General features: G+C 32.8%; 1 protein-coding gene across 8 annotated transcripts in view; it reads left to right on the forward strand.

The window, feature by feature from the left end:
- Positions 1-18005, forward strand: part of KIF20B (kinesin family member 20B) — a 78625-nt gene that overhangs the window by 15573 nt on the left and 45047 nt on the right. For 4 of the 8 annotated variants that reach the window (XM_036026980.1, XM_036026981.1, XM_036026979.1 and 1 more), the window contains 12 exons: positions 920-956; positions 1433-1657; positions 2572-2683; positions 3784-3855; positions 3941-4087; positions 4766-4928; positions 5443-5730; positions 9681-9820; positions 10589-10724; positions 11673-11901; positions 12644-12696; positions 14346-14465. In XM_036026980.1, coding sequence (XP_035882873.1) covers positions 920-956; positions 1433-1657; positions 2572-2683; positions 3784-3855; positions 3941-4087; positions 4766-4928; positions 5443-5730; positions 9681-9820; positions 10589-10724; positions 11673-11901; positions 12644-12696; positions 14346-14465 — 1722 coding nt within the window. The remainder of the gene's footprint in view (positions 1-919; positions 957-1432; positions 1658-2571; positions 2684-3783; positions 3856-3940; positions 4088-4765; positions 4929-5442; positions 5731-9680; positions 9821-10588; positions 10725-11672; positions 11902-12643; positions 12697-14345; positions 14466-18005) is intronic. The other 4 variants (XM_036026984.1, XM_036026985.1, XM_036026982.1 and 1 more) reach the window with 3 other exon arrangements.

Below are 18005 nucleotides of genomic sequence, written 5' to 3' on the forward strand. Positions count from 1 at the left end.
TTCCCTTCCTCTCTTTTCCCCTTCTTCCCCCTCTCTAAAAATAACTAAATAAAATCTTAAAAAAAGGGATTTAGAAATCAAGGTTTCAAGGTAGTAAAAATTCTTGATTGGTAGAGTTCAGAGTTCATCATTTTGGTCTGGGAAAGTAAAATAGTATTTTAATAGAAATTATGGAGATTGGTAGATAATTTCATAGATAATTCATAGTGAAAATTAGTCATTAATAATGAAAAAAATTCCCCCAGTTATTTACTTTAGAACAAAACATGATTTTACCTGTGAAATTTAAAATGTAAAAAAAAAAATGAGATACTCAGTTTCATATATTGATTGTAAAGTGTTTTTTTAGAAAGCAACTTGTCCATACTATTAAGAGTGAGATTTACATATGTGTTCTATGGAAATGACTAGCATGCAGAAGAAAAATAACACATTAAGATGATAATACATTAAGATACTTACATTTACATTATTATTATTATTTTTTATTTTCCCTTGAGGACTTTTTTTTCATTGCTTTTAGAGAAGGGGTGGTGTCATTTCATTCACATTTATTCAGATATGTGGCCACCAAGTGTATACAAATTAATTTTAATTAGAGAAAAAGCTTATAGTGTAATAACTGTGGAGAAAAGAAATTGATGAGAATATATTGAAATAGTAATAGTAATTGCCCCTGAGTGGCTGGGATTAAATATGATGATACTCTTTTTAATACTCTTCTGTAGTTTGCCAGATTTCCTTTGTGAGAATGTATTATTATAAATAAGAAAAATAATTAATTGACAGAGGTCACTGAATTGAGTAGATGAAAGGGATGTGATTTGGTTGTTGATTTATTTGAATAGGTAATTAATATTACTGGTTTTTTATTCTCAACTAAAAATGGATTTTAACTTCTAAAATGAATCTTTTTTAGGTTGTAATGCAAAATGACAGTTATGATGCTATTTCTGGTAAGATTTCCTTTCTCACCTTTAAAATGCTTATTATGTGAAATGCATTTGAAAAGCTTTTAGGTTTTAGAAACACTTGCGATTTAATTCCTTCAATAACATAACAATATTTGGAAAATGGTATATAACTGTATATAATGCATTTACTATAAAGTTTTATTTGATTATCACAGATAACTGTTTGACTGGTTGTAACTTCCATGTAAAATCCAAAGGAGGTACTATTTTTTTCTTTTATTGTGCATTTAATTTCAGTTTAGTTCATTAGTATATTTTCCAAAAGAAAAGAGGAAGCCAAACTTTGGTTAATACAAATATCATTTACATCTGCTTTGGTCCAAAACATTTAACATTGCGTGTCAAAAGATTTAAGGATACTTAGTTTTTCAAGTGTAGGAGACTTGATCTGTTCTGTTGACTTATTTTTTTAGTCAATTGCTTAATTTTGTGATTATCCTTTTTTATTTTTTTTGCAGGAAGTTTAACAAACTCTTTGAATATCTCAGATTTTGAAGAATCTATGAAAGATTGTGAACAAGCTAGCTTGAATATGGATAATATAAAATTTTCTCTGTGGGTTTCTTTCTTTGAGATTTATAATGAATGTATTTATGACTTGTTCGTTCCTATATTATCCAAGTTCCAGAAGAGAAAGATGCTACGCCTTTCCCAAGATGTAAAGGGCTATTCTTTTATAAAAGGTATACTAGGTACTTTTTATTTCATTGCTCCTGAGTTCTTTTCTAGGCTTTGTTATAACTATATGAAAGCAAACTGGAAATTGAAAAATTTATTATCAATTATTAATATCAAGATAATAAGTTTGTGCTTTGCAGGTATGTTTTGGTATGTTAATTAAATCTGAATATAAAGGGGTTTATTTTAGTAAGTGTTGTGTTTGAGTATCATTGATTGAATTTTGAAGGACAGGAAAAGCTGTGCATGATGATAGTTACATTATTATGTTGCTTGGTAATAGCATCCAAACTTTGGGGATTCAGAAATATTTCTGTTATTCCACAGTGGCATCTTTCCAGCCTTTTTAAACCACTATTCACAGTAGGAGGTACATGCATATTAATAAGATGGTGACCCATTAGCTCTGTAAATATGTTTATGTATTTACAACTCAAAAGTTTCATTTATTATACCTACCCTTACTATAAGGAATGCACTTTGATGTTTTCTATTTCTACTTCATTTTTACAAAATGCTGCTTATGACTAAAATTGATTTTATGATTTATTAATGGGTTGTAATCTGGAATGTCTCACAGCTACATAATTTTGTAGATTTAATCTATACTCTTTTTTTTTTCTGGATATTTATTCTAAGTAATTTTATCCATTTAAAAATTTTCCCTTTGGTCAACTCTGTAAAAGAATTTACTTTGCATGTTTGTATAACTTACATACTGGAAAATTATTAAAATATTCTTTTGTGTACCTCTTTTGTAGTGGAATATGGAATAGCTGAGTTGACTCCATCTAGGGCATGTTATTAAAAGAAAGATTTCATATATTTCTTTGAGCAAAGAGAGTACAAATCTTCAAAGAGATTACATTGTATAATAAATCCTGAGTTTTTATTGATGTGTCCTCTTTATTTTTTAAAGATCTACAGTGGATTCAAGTATCTGATTGCAAAGAAGCATATAGACTTCTAAAACTAGGAATGAAACACCAGAGTGTTGCCTTCACAAAACTGAACAGTACTTCTAGTAGAAGGTAAGGAGTATATCCTATGTTGTAAGCCTGAAGCATCCAGGCTATTCTTTGCTAATGTAAATAGAATTAATTTAAGCTTAAAGTGGGCAGTAGCTTTTCTGATATGTTAAATGAGTTTATAGGCATAAAATCATTTTGTAAACTAAAGAGTGCCACACATATAAGACTATCAGGACTATTTCTTGTTCTGACAAAATATTTACTAATCTGTATAAAGTCTGAGGCATTTTACTCTTTTTGTGAATATTAAGCTTAATATGTTAAGAGTTGCCTATAATGGTGGGCTTTGCTCTGTGTGTTTTCCACTTACCCCCAAAACACAAATACTAGGTGCACACTCTTAAGACAGCATCTCAAGCATTTAGAAATAGAATGTTTTTTTGGGATTGATTGGAAGATGAGAGACAGAAAGAAATAAGATTAAGCAATGAGATATCTAAACAGGCCTTCTCTTAAGTGGGAAAGAGCCCTGTCCCTCCCCTACTCAGTATGACACAGGGATAATCCTACATGTAGGCTAAATATATGCTTTGCTCTAGGTATATATTTAAAGAAGATTAGTTGTACATAATACTATTTTAACTAATAATATGGTTTTTATTATAAATGATTATATTAGTAGAAGTTGGAATGTTAGGAGAAGGAGCCCTGACTGGTGTGGTTCAGTGGGTTGGGTGTTGACCCGCAAAGTGAAAGGTCACCAGTTCAATTCCAGGTCAGGGTGCATGCCTTGGTTGCAGGCCAGGTCCCTGTTTGGGGGTGTGCAAAAGGCACACCTTGATATCTCTTTACCTTTCTTTCTCCCTCCCTTCCCCTCTCTCTAAATATGAATAAAATCTTAAAAAAATAATGTTAAGAGAACGAGTAGGTTCAAGAGATTTTGGGCTAAGTGAAAGATACGATACTTGGTTTTGGATAGTCAGGTATTTAGGTGGCAATGGAACATTGGATTGAAGTATCTTGACAGCTAGTTGGAAAATGTACTGGAGCTTTGGCTAGTGTTAGGATATAAATAGATGTGGATTTAGATGCTCTGTCTCCTATTTAGAATGCAGAAATTATAAATGAAACAACGTTTGATCTTTGTGTATTTCTTTTAGTCACAGCATATTCACTATTAGATTATTACAGATTGAGGATTCTGAAACACCTCGTGTAATCCGAGTCAGTGAGTAAGTTGAGCTTTCTTCAAATTGTAATTATTTTGAATTGTTTTATTTTGAAGAACTTGTAAAGTTTTTTTGTGTGTTTATTCAGATTGTCTTTATGTGACCTTGCTGGTTCAGAGCGAAGCATGAAGACACAGAATGAAGGTGAAAGGTTGAGAGAGACTGGGAACATCAACACCTCTTTGCTGACTCTGGGAAAGTGTATTAATGTTTTGAAGAACAGTGAAAAGTCAAAGTAAGTGTTGAAAGTGTTATTAGTATATTAAATATTGTAATATTTAAATTTTCAGCTCTACTAGCTTAGAAATTTCTTTGTTGTTTTCTACCTGTTTCTTACGTAATGACTGTGTATAGGTTACAATTAAAATATGCAGAGATCTTGGGTTAAAAAAATGATAGAAATAAAAAAGTGTCAGTTCATGCCAATGACTCATCAAGAAACCACAGTATTTTTCATAGCAAATATAGATCAACAGACACTTTACACAATAAGCCTCTCTAAAATAATTTTATTCTTACTAGTGCATTGTGTTCTAGATGTGATAGATTTCTGCATTAGTTAACCTTTTAGGCTAAATAAATTCTAAATCAGTCTTCATCATTTCTATGCAGTTAAGGTGTTTCATGGCAAATGTCATATAATTGCTCTACAGTAAAGAACACAGTCCAGTTCTGTGTAATTTTCTTAACATTTTAACCTAATGGGTTATTATTAAAAATATTAGTAATAATGGTAGTAGTATTTAAAGAAAACAACATAAACAGAGAATTACTATCACAGGCAGAACCAGTCATTAACCTAGAATTTAAGACCTTGTTAGCTAGGTTAATTATTTCTTTGTAAAATGTATCAGTATACTGACTTCATGGGATTTGTTTTAACTTACAGTTATTTGAATATTTTTTTCCATAGGTTTCAACAGCATGTGCCTTTCCGGGAAAGTAAACTGACTCACTATTTTCAAAGTTTTTTTCATGGTAAAGGGAAAATATGTATGATCGTGAACATCAGCCAGTGTTGTTTTACCTATGATGAAACACTCAATGTGTTGAAGTTCTCAGCCATTGCACAAAAAGTAAATATATTCAAGGCTCTTATTATTAGAATATTAATGATATTTTTCTTGGGCTAGAGAATACATTTTGCAGTTGTAACTATAAACCTAAGAAATAATTAAAAATTAAAAATGTAAATGTTTGACCAAGTAGGAGGATGTGGGTAAAGATTGAAAGATTACCCTGCTAGGGTTAAAATGATAATAGACATCTGTTGCAAACTTTAGTACTGTTCTTGCAGTAAATTGCCAGCTTTTCCATACTGGTTCCTTTAGTGGCCAACTGGGTCGTCCCCTGCTAGGAACAGTACTAAAAATGTAGCCCAGCCCAGTAAATTTACCTGTAGTGTGCATATGTAATTAACTTTTCTGTTACTGGAATGTTCACTGAAGGATGCTAATTTCTTCTTGAATATTTGCATAGGTTTTATTTTAAACACTCTAGTTGTTATTTGACTTAATAATATATAAATTACTTTTTAGTGGACAGCTTTTGCCTTTCCTGTTTTAAAAGTCGCATTGGCTATTTTAACAGGTTTGTGTTCCAGACACTTTACAGTCCCTTCAAGAGAAGTCATTTGGACCTGTCAAATCTTCTCAAGATGTACCATCAGGCCTGAATAATTCAGATAATAAAATATTAAATTTAAAAAGATCTACAATTTTATGGGAAAGTAGACTGGAAGATCTGGTGGAAGATGAAGATTTTGTTGAGGATCTAGAAGTAGCTGGAGAAAACCAAAATGTTGGAACTGAACTTACTGATGAAGATCTAGATGAAACATTAGCAGAAGACAAGGCTTTCATTAGCTGTGAGAAGAGGGTATGTATTAAGAACTCATACTTTTAAGTTTCACTTATTATTATTCTGAAGATAGGGTTAACAATACTTAAGGCTCCCTCTCTAGTTTTTCCATAATACACTAAATTTTTTATATCTCAATTTTATATTTTGAAACATTTCAGATCTATAAGAAGACTAGTCCAATGAACACCCATGTACACTGGTTGCCATTTGTTAACACTTTGCCTCATTTACTTTATTCTCTTTCTAAGAATATTTGAAGACACATTTCTTTGTACCTTTTGAAAGTAAGATTCAGACATAATGACATCTTATGTCTATTTCAGCATATATTTCCTAAGCACATGGATATTTTTCATGATCACAGACCATTTTCATACTTAAGTGATTTAATATTGATACAATAATTATCCTATCATACTGTCCACATTGAGATTTCTCCAGTGGTTCCAATATGTCCTTTATACCCAATTTGTTTTTTGATCTATAGCTAAAATTAACACATTGCTTTTGATTATTACTTTTTTTAATTGTCTCAAACGTGGCATAGGTAGTTTTGAAAAGTTGAGGCCAACTGTCTTATAAAATGCCCCCAATCTGTATTTGTTTATTTCCTCATGATTTAGGTTTTAGACTTTAGGCAAGCCTGTTACATAGCTGACTTTGTGAATTTCCCATTGCATCACATCAGGGGACACACAATGTATGGTTTTCCCATTCTTGGTGATGCTAAGTTTTGCTCACTTGGTTAATGTAGTATGTTTCAGATCTCTCTCCATTGTAAAAGCATGTCATCTGTGGGATGATACTTTGAGACCACGTGCATATCTTGTTCCCCAGTATCTTTTTACCCAATGATTTTAGCATAGTTTGTAGTCTTAAGTACAGATACTTAAAATGTCTGCCCAGTATCAGTTATTTTATTTCTTCAAAAACGTGAATTGCTTGGTTCTTTTAGGTAAATAAGATTTAACAGCCTCTGTTTAAATACAGTAACCTTGTGCTCATCCATGTGCTTTAATGTTGCTAACACATCTCCCATCGTAGCAGTCATTTGGACTTAAGAAGTCTGAATAGATGGGCAATGTATTGGGTTAAATACTCATTTTTTTAAAATATTTTATTTATTTTTAGACAGAGGGGAAGGGTGGAAGAAAGAGAGGGAGAGAAACATCAACATGTGGTTGCCTCATGCACATGCCCGCTACTGGGGACCTGGCCTTCAACCCAGGCATGTGCCCTGACTGAGAATCGAACCAGCGACCCTTTGGTTTGTAGTCTGGCAACCAATCCACTAAGCCACACCAGCCAAGATGGGTTAAATACTCATTTTTAGTAATTTATTTCAGTGTCCCTGAAAGCCATTTTTGCACCTGTTTTGGAAATTAGAATGAAAACATTTACCTCGGTGAGAAAAGGAGCCATTAAGAGTTCTGTTTTAATTTGTAATGATCTTAAAGCTGATGGTTGTGTATAATGTCAATTAAACTTGAAATGTTAGCAATATTTCTGAATTTACTAGGGAAAAATGATGCTACAATTTATAATGAATTAGTTTATAAGGGATAGTGTAAATGCATATCTTGTAACATTGGTAGGTGCTTTAAGAGAAATATTTCATCAAAGTTTTTCCTAATTTTAAAAATAAAAATGATTAGGCCTTGCAAAAAGCTTTATATTAGCATTTTTGTTGGAGGATTGTGAGTATTAAAAATTGTTATGAAACTTATCGATTAGCATGTTTATACTTATAATTTATTTAACTAGGATAACCAACAAGAATTATCAACAAAATCTTTATCAGATACTAATAATGATAAAAAACTTAATGTTGTTCAGAATTAAGATTATACCAATCTCCCAAGGTATTCCCACATTCAGATTTCTCTAAGTCTCCCACATTTCTTCATAGTCACTATTTATTAAACAGTGGGAAAGTTTGTGGTTACTTAAAATTATAAAAGTACTATATAATGGTGGAACCTGGAAAAAGATACAGATGGAAAAAGTTAAATATAAAGCTGTCTCTGCCACTTAATGGATGTTTACCATACATCTGTTTTAAAACCTTATTTTTTTCATTTAAAAATGAGAAGCATGGATTGTTAAAATATAAACCATAATTTTTTATTATAGTAGTTGACAGTACCATAATTGAGCTGATCTTTTATGTATAATTATCAAATTAGGTTTCACTTTTTAAAATTTTAAATATAACCACCACTGCAAAACATCAACACTGTAATAACCATTCTTACAACCAAAACACTGGGTCCTGTTATATAATTATTTTCTCAGTATTAACTTTTTAGCAGTGTTTCAAAGTCAGGATAGCTATAAAAATATTGTCAAATAGAAAATTGAGGCATTGAAAGGTATCTGGCTTTGAGACACTTTAATCAGAAACTTTAAAAAGTGATCAGGCTGTAATCTTCATTTTTTTTTAAGATTTTATTTATTTTCAGAGAGAGAGGAAGGGAGGGAGAAAGGGAGAAAAACATCAATAAGTTGTATCTTGAGTGCCCCCAACTGGGGACCTGGCCAGCAACCCAGGAATGTGCTCTGAATAGTAATCAAACTGGTGACCTTTAGCTTTGCAGGACAATGCCCAACTCATGAGCCAAGTTGGTCAGGGCAGGCTGATATCATAATTCCATAGTTTACTGTATTACAAATCTATGCCGGCCATGTCAAGTGTTAATTGATTTATTTATTGTATTACATGCTTATATGAGGTCTGTCCAGAAGGTATCTACCCATGCAGTTTGAAAAATAGAGACATGTATTGATGAAGATACAAGAAATATTGTACATAGGACAATGATGGGTCATCCCTTTCAAAGTAGCCACCTTGGGACCTCACACAGTTCTCCCAATTGCCATCAGCTGTCCCATCGTATTTTCCCAAGTCTCACTAGTGGTCTGAAATCTCTTCTTTTTCAAAGGTTATTTTAGTTTTGGGGAAAGCCAGAAACCTTGGGTGTCAAATGTGGGCTCTAGGGGGGCTGAGTCACCAGGGTGATTTGATGTTGCTCCAAAAATCTCTGCACGAAACATGATGCACGAATAGGTGCGTTGTCATGATGAAGCTGCCAGTCACCAGTTGCCCATAGCTGCGGACTTCTGAATCATCCAAATAGTTTCTTTGGAGGAATGTTAAAGCTTAATATAAAATTTAATGCTGATTTGTTGCTTTACTCGCTCAGTCATTTTGAATGTGATGGCCACACAGTATACATGCTCATTCAACTACATCTACTGCCCCCACTGACTCGACAGTGAAATCATCATTGTTCACACATGCACATTCTAATCTATTCCTGACTGCCAGGTTACTTTGATGCTGTGCAAACCGTTTTCGTTATATTAACAGTGGACTTCTTCTAGACAGATCTTGTATATGTGTGTTCAAAGGCTATGAAGTTATTGCTCACACTTGGATAGTTATCAAAACCCCATAAGTTAAGTTTATAAGTTTATGTAACAACTCTTTGTCATTTTGGAAATTGTTTAGGGGTACTTAGCAACTACTCTAACATTTAGGCTTTAGCTTTTGACAGACTAATTAAAAACCCAACCTTAAATATTTACTACAGACCTGGTTTTTTCTTTCTCCTGCTAGAAAATGTAAATGCTCATAGAAGTTTGTGGATTGAACGAAATCAAATGTGAACTCCCCAAGTAGTTGCTTAGTGGATAATTGATGTTTATACTATCATTTCCTTTCTTATTATAATTTGGCAGTGAGACATTTCAGTTACTATAAGTCTGTTTCTAAAATTTGGAGAGGACCACTGATTTTTCAGATGAATGAATCTCTGCAGATAAATAATTTTCAGTGAGATTATTATCACTGCTAAAGGATGCATTATTATAATTGACTAAATGAAAAGAGTTTTATTCTGAACATTTGGACAGTATTGTCTTGGGATACATTCTTTTATTAGAATTTTAATATTATGTTTTAGAAACTATTGGATTTAATAGAAGACTTGAAAAAAAAACTAATAAATGAACGAAAAGAAAAATTAACATTGGAATTTAGAATTCGTGAAGAAGTTACACAGGAGTTCACTCAATATTTGGCTCAACGGGAGGCTGACTTTAAGTAAGTTATTTCTTCCATGTCCTGGCTAAAATTGAGAATATTATTTACTTGTGTAAGTTTTTTTTTAAAATTATTTTAGGTGGCTTCTGAATTCATACCTCTTACTTAAAAATTTTTTATTCTAGAGAAAGGGGAAAGAGAAGGAGAAAGAGAGGGAGAGAAACATCAATGTGTAGTTGCTTTTTGTGTGCCCCCTACCCACTGGGGACCCACCCCCAAACCCAGGCATGTGCCCTGACTGGTAATTAAACCTGTGACCCTTTGGTTTGCAAGCCGGCACTCAATCCACTGAGTCACACCAGGCAGAACTCATACCTATTTTGTTTTGTTTATTAACTTATTTTTAAGATTTTTACTTATTTTTAGAGAGAGGGGAAGGGTAGGAGAAAGACAGGGAGAGAAACCTCGATGTATGAGAGATACATCAATCAGCTACCTGTCACACACCCCCAGCCTGGGACCTGGTCTGCAACCCATGCATGTGCTCTGACCGGGAATTGAACTGGTGACCCTTTGGTTTGCAGGCCAGCGTTCAGTCCACTGAGCCATACCAGCCAGGGCCTTTATCTCTTTTTATAGGCTTGAAAAATAGCTGGTAGTAATCTCCATGGTGATTCTGTATTATACATGAGTAATTAATTAAATCTGCTTTTAACATACCATGTCCTTAATCTTAGAAACTAAAACAAAAACAAAAAGTAGTGATTTTTTAATTTTTTAATTTTTTATTCTTTTGGTTTCTTAATGGGATTTATTTGTGTTATGCAGGGAAACACTCCTTCAAGAACGAGAGACATTGGAAGAAAATGCTGAATGTCGTTTGGCTATCTTTAAGGATTTGGTTGGTAAAACTGACACTGAAGAAGCAGTAAATCAAGATGGTGCCATGAACATTGAAACCAAAGTATGTTAACTGAAGTATTAAATTCATTGAGGATTTTGGTACCAGAATTTAGTGTACCGCATCAATGATGTCAAACATTAATATACTTTAGAATTTGAAAACTTACTCTCTAGCTTTTTATAATTAAGTATGCTTTATTAGGAATGTAAGGACACATAATTTAAATTAGCTATTAGACTTGAAAAAATTTGTGTCTGTTATATCTCATTGTGGTGTTGCTTGAGTTATTGTGTTGGTTGTAGTTAAGTAGGTTCATTTTTGTCTGATTATGCAACACTTCCCTCTCAGATTTGTCTTCAACTTAACGAATTTTAAGGTTATAAGGAATTTAATGGGTCATTTAATTACTGCTCTGATTAAAACAAAAACCTGTATATAGAAAGGATTGCTAGTCTAGCCAACTAATCATTCCCTACCATTGAAGAAACATTATTCTTTTCTGCTGCTTCCACTGATGCCGAAATTGATCATATCCCTTGGGGTTGTTTGTGGTTTTATTCTTTAATTACTCAGTCTGGGGGCCTGGGTTGGTGATGTCTGGCCCCCTGCTGTCAAAGCATCATGATATGTCCCTGACATGTTTTGGGTCTTGGTCTAAGCTGGGAAATGGAGGTTTTCTTGGCTGTCTCAACAGCCAAGAACCTTTTTAAAGACATTATCTAACTGAAAGTACACCTAAACTAGCTAATCGTAATTGTTCTATAATGACTTATCACAATTTACAACATTGTTTGAGTGGGGATCTGTTTCTTATGTTCCATAAAGCAGAAAATGAATAATGGAACACAACTTTTCCTAATTAGAGATACTTGATATAATTTATTTTTTAAAACATTTCAAGTTACCTTTTTTGCTACGTGTTTTTAAAACTGTCTACATCAAATGGTATCACGCTGCAAGAGTGAAAGCCACTGTTAACGTTAGCCATGTGGTTTTTGCTATTTTTAGGAAGCACATCATTATGTAGGCGTTGAAGAAATTATTGATTCTCTGCAAGATGATGTCACTGATATTAAGAAACAGGCTGAAATTGCTCACTTATATATTGCATCTCTTGCTGACCCCCAGGAAGCTATTGCTTGTTTAGAAATAAAGTTTAATCAAGTTAAAGGTGAATTAGCTAAAACCAAAGAAGAATTAATCAAAACTCAAGAAGAGTTAAAAAAGAAAGAAAATGGTAAGTAGATGTATTTTACTCATATTTAGATGATATAAATGCATAAAAAGACAGCTGGTTAGTATAAGAGATTTATGCAACTTATGTACCAAAGTGACTAGAAAATTATTTGAGTAACAATTAATACTATGGCTTTATAGTAACTTAATATTAAAATATTAAGAAATCTCAGGAAATTAAAAAGCTGTAAACACTGGTTTTGTTTGTTTCTTTTGTGAACTCTTTTATATTCTTTACAAACTTATATGTAGTAGATTTTACACTTGGCTTGCAAATTTGAGATAGAGTGACCCCTGTGAATGGTCTTAAGACTGTTAGATTGGTGCTTCATTCTAACTCTGATTATCATATCTGAGTTTTAAGAGAGTTACGTAGATAAAATACTCCGTCTTTTTCTCTGAAAAGAGATGTGTAGGAAATAGCAGGTAAGTGGCACCTCTACTTTATAAAGTAGTTTAGAAAGGTAATAGTTTCTCTCCTCTCTGAAGTTATGCCAGAAGATTTTTACTATTTAGCATATGTCATTCATTTTTATTCTGAGTGTTGAAAGTAGCTTTTTCAGAACATTACCCTCTGGTTAGAATTAGTAGCTCAGTGCTATGTACTTCTAGTGCTGTCAAAATCCTTTTTCCTAAATAAAATACTAGTTGGAGTGTCTACTAGAGCAGCTTATGTTTTGTGATTACTCAATGATAATTTTTTAGGTGCTATATGGTTTTTCAATTTATTTATTTTTTTGCAGAATCAGAAATTAACTTAAATTCATTGGTTCAAGAGCTTGAGAAATCTAATGAGGTAATACTTTAAGCTTTATTTTTGTGTTGATAAGGAACTTGATAAGTAATTGAAGGGGTATAAATTATGAGAAGGTAATATTTTGAACATAATAAATGAATGTGATAAAAATTGAAAAATAATGTGTCTTCACCCTTATACTTCTTTTCAGTGATGGCCGCTGGAAAGTGTTTTTAGTGCTTCCAGAAAATATTTACTTGTATATGTAGAACACATACACACATTCATATACATTTTTAAAAGTTTACACCAATGGGATTGTGGTTTTGTGTGTTGGCTTTCTTACTTTAGAAGATGTGTTGGAAGTGATTATGTATTGGCACATACAGATCTATGTTAGTTTTTAAAACTAGGTGCGTGGTGATGATTAGATGATTTAAACTGTTTATTTTATCTGAAATTACTGAGTTTTTTTTTTTTTAAGACTTTATTTATTTTTAGAGAGAGGGGAAGGGAGGGAAACATCACTCAGTTGGCTCTTGTATGACCCCAACTGGGGGGACTTGCATGCCTGGGTATGTGCCCTGGCATGTGCCCTGACTGGGAATCGAACTGGTAAACCTTAAGTTTTCAGGCCAGTGCTCAATCCACTGAGCCACATCAGTTAGGGGTGAAATTACCAAGTTTTTAAATTACAGAATATTACCTGAGCAGCACTGGAACTCTCAAGATCTCTGGCACCATGTTCTTTTAGAGCAGATAACCATTCCAAATAGTTGTAGATAGATTTGACATTGATTGATCTAGATAATGAGATTTCAAGTATACATGGAGTAAATTACAAAATTCAAATATACAAATACATTTATAGCTCTAAACTTAGTATTTTTCTTGTCTTTTTCTGGCATGGGTCTTACTTTAACTTACATTTATCCTAGTAAAGAGCTAAGCATTTTAAGATATAATCAGATAGAAATTCAAAATCTCGGTATCAAATACCCAATATTTAAAGAGGTAACCCCAATAATGCATTTAGCAGAAGACATTACAGCTACTGTTTAGATAATTTCCTAATCTTTTATTTTTTCTGATTATACAAATAGTAGATGCCAGTTGTAAAAATTCAGTTATATTAAACTATGTAAGATAGAAAATGAAAAGTCCCCTGTAGTCTTTCTCCTAAATTATGAAAAAAGAGAGAAAATCAATAAGTTGATTGATAGTTCTTTTAGACTTTCACTTTATATATATTTTTATGGAATACTTACTATGTACTCTTTTAAGTATTTTACATATACTAATTCATTTAAATCTCAGAACCACTTTATGGTGTAGATACTATTATTTTTTTATTTGTACAGAGACATTAAATAACTTGCCCAAGGGTCCCACAACTAGAAGGTAGAGAAACTAGCATTTAAACACTGAGAATATGATTACAGATTCCTCTTATCCAGTATTCTGTATTACAGATTCCTCTTATTCTGTATTCTGTATTCTGTATGATTACAGATTCCTCTTATCCAGTATTCTTTTTCCTTTGTTTTTATAAACATGTTATTTTTTAAGCAAAATAAGGTCATACTCTGCGTAGTGTGGGGTTTCTGGTATTTTTGCTTAGTCATTAATGGAATTCTAAAACTGCATCATATTTGCATTTTAATTTTCCTAAAACATATTTACTAAATATTGCTATTTTCTTTTGAAAGAAAATAATTATGCAGAATCAAAGAATTCAAGAGTTGAAAGATGTAATTGATCAAAAAGAAGATACTATTAACAACTTTCAGAACCTAAAGTTTCATGTAGAAGACACACTTAAAAGCATTGTAAGGATTTAACTTTATTTGTCTGCATTTTAAATTACATTAAAAAGTATGTTTTGGTTCAAAGTAAAATAATTTAAAATAGCCTAAATAACACCGATTTTCTAAGACTGTTGAATTGTTTATTCTGGTGTTGAATTCAATTTACTATTGTATGAATCTGAATTTTTGAGGACTTAAAAGAGGCATTGGCTCCTTTGAACATATGTAGAAGAATATGAGAGGAGAAGAATGTGTACCCCTTGCAAGTTTAAGCCTCAGCTAGTTAGTTGGAAGGGGAACTCTGGCATAAAAGGAACTTGGATACTCCCAGATATCTGCAGATCATAAAGATCCCCATCTCTTTATCTCTATACCTGTATCTATATCTAGAATGGTAAATGAAAATTGGTAAAATAAGATCTTTTTTCCTTACAGACTAGTTTTTATTATATGCACTTTAGATAATGTTTATATATTTAATAACTAGGATATTTTCTTAAAAAATTACATTATCTACAGTGGCATATAAAGCCTTTAAAGGTTTCATAAATACAAATTTAGAAAATTCCTTATACAGTTAGTTTAGTGTAGGATGATTAGCCTTTTAATCTTTTTTTTTTTAACGGTTGGTTTTGGTTGTCGTTATGAATTTTATTGTAAGCTTTAAGTTATTTTTTAAGTAGAAATGGTAAAATGCATGGTAATAATGTAATAGACTGAGTAACTTAATAGCCAGGCATCTCTTCTTGGTTAGAGGTGCTTTTGTGTATATTTTCTCTTGCCAGAAGAAGCAGGAGTGGTATCTTATAAAATGTGACTGTTGACCCTCCTTTGTATCTTGAGAGTTAAACTCCCAATATCCATCAACATTTTCTGAATCATCTCAACAGTGGGTAGACTTGGGATACTACAAGAGTAAATAGGCATTCTAGAAGAGTAGTAGCTCACCTCTGTTCTAATCTCTGGTAGCAGGCCTGTGTTTTGCTTTTTATTCATACCTGAGCTGGGAGAAACACTGTAATAAGGTAGAGAGTAACGATGAGAAACATAAAATGATTATTTCAGTTGAGAAACACTTGAGTGGCTACTGTGTGCCAGGTACTATACTAGATTCTGGGAATTATATAGATTATTAAAACCTAGTCATCTTAACAACTTCCCAATAAGAGAGAAATCACATAAACATAGTAATGATGAAATGTGCAGTGGCAGTTAGTATATGCAAGAAGTTGAGAATTAAATGGGTGTTTATGGAATATTTTCTGGAGATGAAAATGATTAAGTTGAGCTTTTTAAAAGGGTGATTAAAATTTAGCTTGTTTAAAGTAGGCAGAGGGTGCAGTTTGTTGCCACAAGAGACAAGAAGATGCATTGACCTTCAGCTATAAGGATCAGAATGCACAAAGCCATGGAAATGGAAAGCCTCTCAGTCAGGAAAGTACACGTAATTTGTTGTTCAAGAAGAAAGTTTGAAGTAAGGCGAGGTGATAGATGAGAAATAGTAGAGGAGACTGGGTAGGATGGTGGAAGGCCTACAAATAGTGCATTAAAGAGTTTGGGTTTTACCCTATAAGCAATGAGGAGTCACTGATTCTAAGGCAAGGAGTAGCAAAGGTGATTTTTTTTTTTTTTTTTTGAGTAGATGTTTTTGGAAACTTGGAGGTTGGCATTGAGATGGAATTAGACTGGTAGTAGGGAAACCAGATAAAGGTCTCTTGAAAGAAGAGTTCATGAGGGTTTATGAGGACTTTGATTTAAGGTAGTTGAGTAGTGTGGTTGAGATTAAGAAGAAGAAATCGATTTGTGAAATAAGAGGTGGGTAAACATATTGGAACTTGGGCTTGACTTTGTTCTTTTGAAAGATTTTATTGATTTATTTTTAGAGAGAGGGGAAAGGAAGGAGAAGGAGAGTGAGAGAAACGTGTGGTTGCCTCTTGCATACCCCCTACTAGGGTCCTGGCCAACAACCCAGGCATGTGCCCTGACTGGGAATTGAACTAGCGACCCCTTGGTTTTTAGGCCAGAACTCAGTCCACTGAGCCACACCAGCCAGAGCTGCGGCTTTTTTCAGTAACTGAATTGTTGGATCTCAAGGCTCTCAGTGTTTTTATTTGGTTATTTACCACATGCTTTTGCTTTGATCACTTAATTTGGAATTTAAATCTGATCTTTGGTTTGGGCAAGGAAAATAAAAACAAGAAAAAGAAAAACCAGAGACATCATTCTGGTGACTACAACTTTGAAGAAAATTATTGGAAATTATGTTTACTTCTGTAGTATGTTTGCATACCACAGTGTGCTAGTAAGTTTAAGTAGTAGTAAAAAGGTAACATATATATAAAACAAGCAGTATTCCCAATTTAGTAGTTCTTGCCTATAAATAAACTTAAGATACGCTGAAAACAGTGCTAAGTTGTTCACGTAAATGCATAAATGAACAAATAGGAAATAATTTGGAACTTAACCTGACTGTGTTCATTAACTGTTTATCTAGGATCACTGTTCAAAACTGGTCCTGAAATGGACACTAGTGATGAAAAAGTTTATTTTGAATGATGGTTCTTTATTGTTCTTCCAGCCAAGCATACCCTAGGGGCAGAGAGCACTCCTTTCAGTAACTCTGGTCTGTAGAGGAAAGATTTTTGGCTGAGGATTGTATAATTTGAGGTGAAAAATATAATCAGGTCATTATGATAGGTCTAGGACTGAGGGAGGGAGACAGCTTGAATCTGCATGGAGTTGAAAACTCTCCGCTCTGTCAGAGCTGTGATCCATGTATCCTAGGGTTTTGTCATTTATCACTGATATGAAGGTAATTATTGTGAGAAAGCATGGAGATTGTTTTTCATGACATCCTTTGTTTAAGGTTATCTCAAAAAACATTGCCTTTATTTTTAATAGTCCATGACTTTATGATTTAAAAAAATCATTTTTCTTTATCTCTTAAGAATAAAGTGTTTGCTGATTTTATAATGTAAAATGGCATTTTATTTTTTTCATAAATGTTTTTCCAACACAAATTGCTACCAGGAATTTATATACTGTATTTTTCGGACTATGAGATATATTCCCCCTCCCCCACATTTGGGAGGAATAATGGTTGTTAATGCTGCTGTTGAGTTCTGTTTACATTTACATTGGTGAAATATTATGTTATTTATGTTATTAAATACTTTACCACATTTTTTTGCTTCAAAAATATTTTTTTCCTGTTTTCCTCTAAAACCTAGTTGCATCTTATGGTCCAAAAAATATGGGTATATATCTCTGCCTTTACCATAACTTTCATTATTTTATAGACTTGCATTTAACTGCTGACTTTTACCCTTCCTTTTTTCTGGTTAGTACCATATTGCACCTCCTTACTGCTAGCCTTTTAGGGTGACAGAGTATCTGCCTTACAAGATTTTTATCATTTAGATAAACTAAGAACTCAAATTTAAACCTGTATGTAGACTGTATATCTTTGAATATACAAAGACTAGAGGCTAAGGTCAAAGCTTTTTATGGGAGTTCTTAAAGTGTGAAATAATACTACTTATCTTTGAGAGGCATTGGTTA

This window comes from Phyllostomus discolor, chromosome 5 (assembly GCF_004126475.2).
Source record: "Phyllostomus discolor isolate MPI-MPIP mPhyDis1 chromosome 5, mPhyDis1.pri.v3, whole genome shotgun sequence".
Lineage (NCBI taxonomy): Eukaryota > Metazoa > Chordata > Mammalia > Chiroptera > Phyllostomidae > Phyllostomus > Phyllostomus discolor.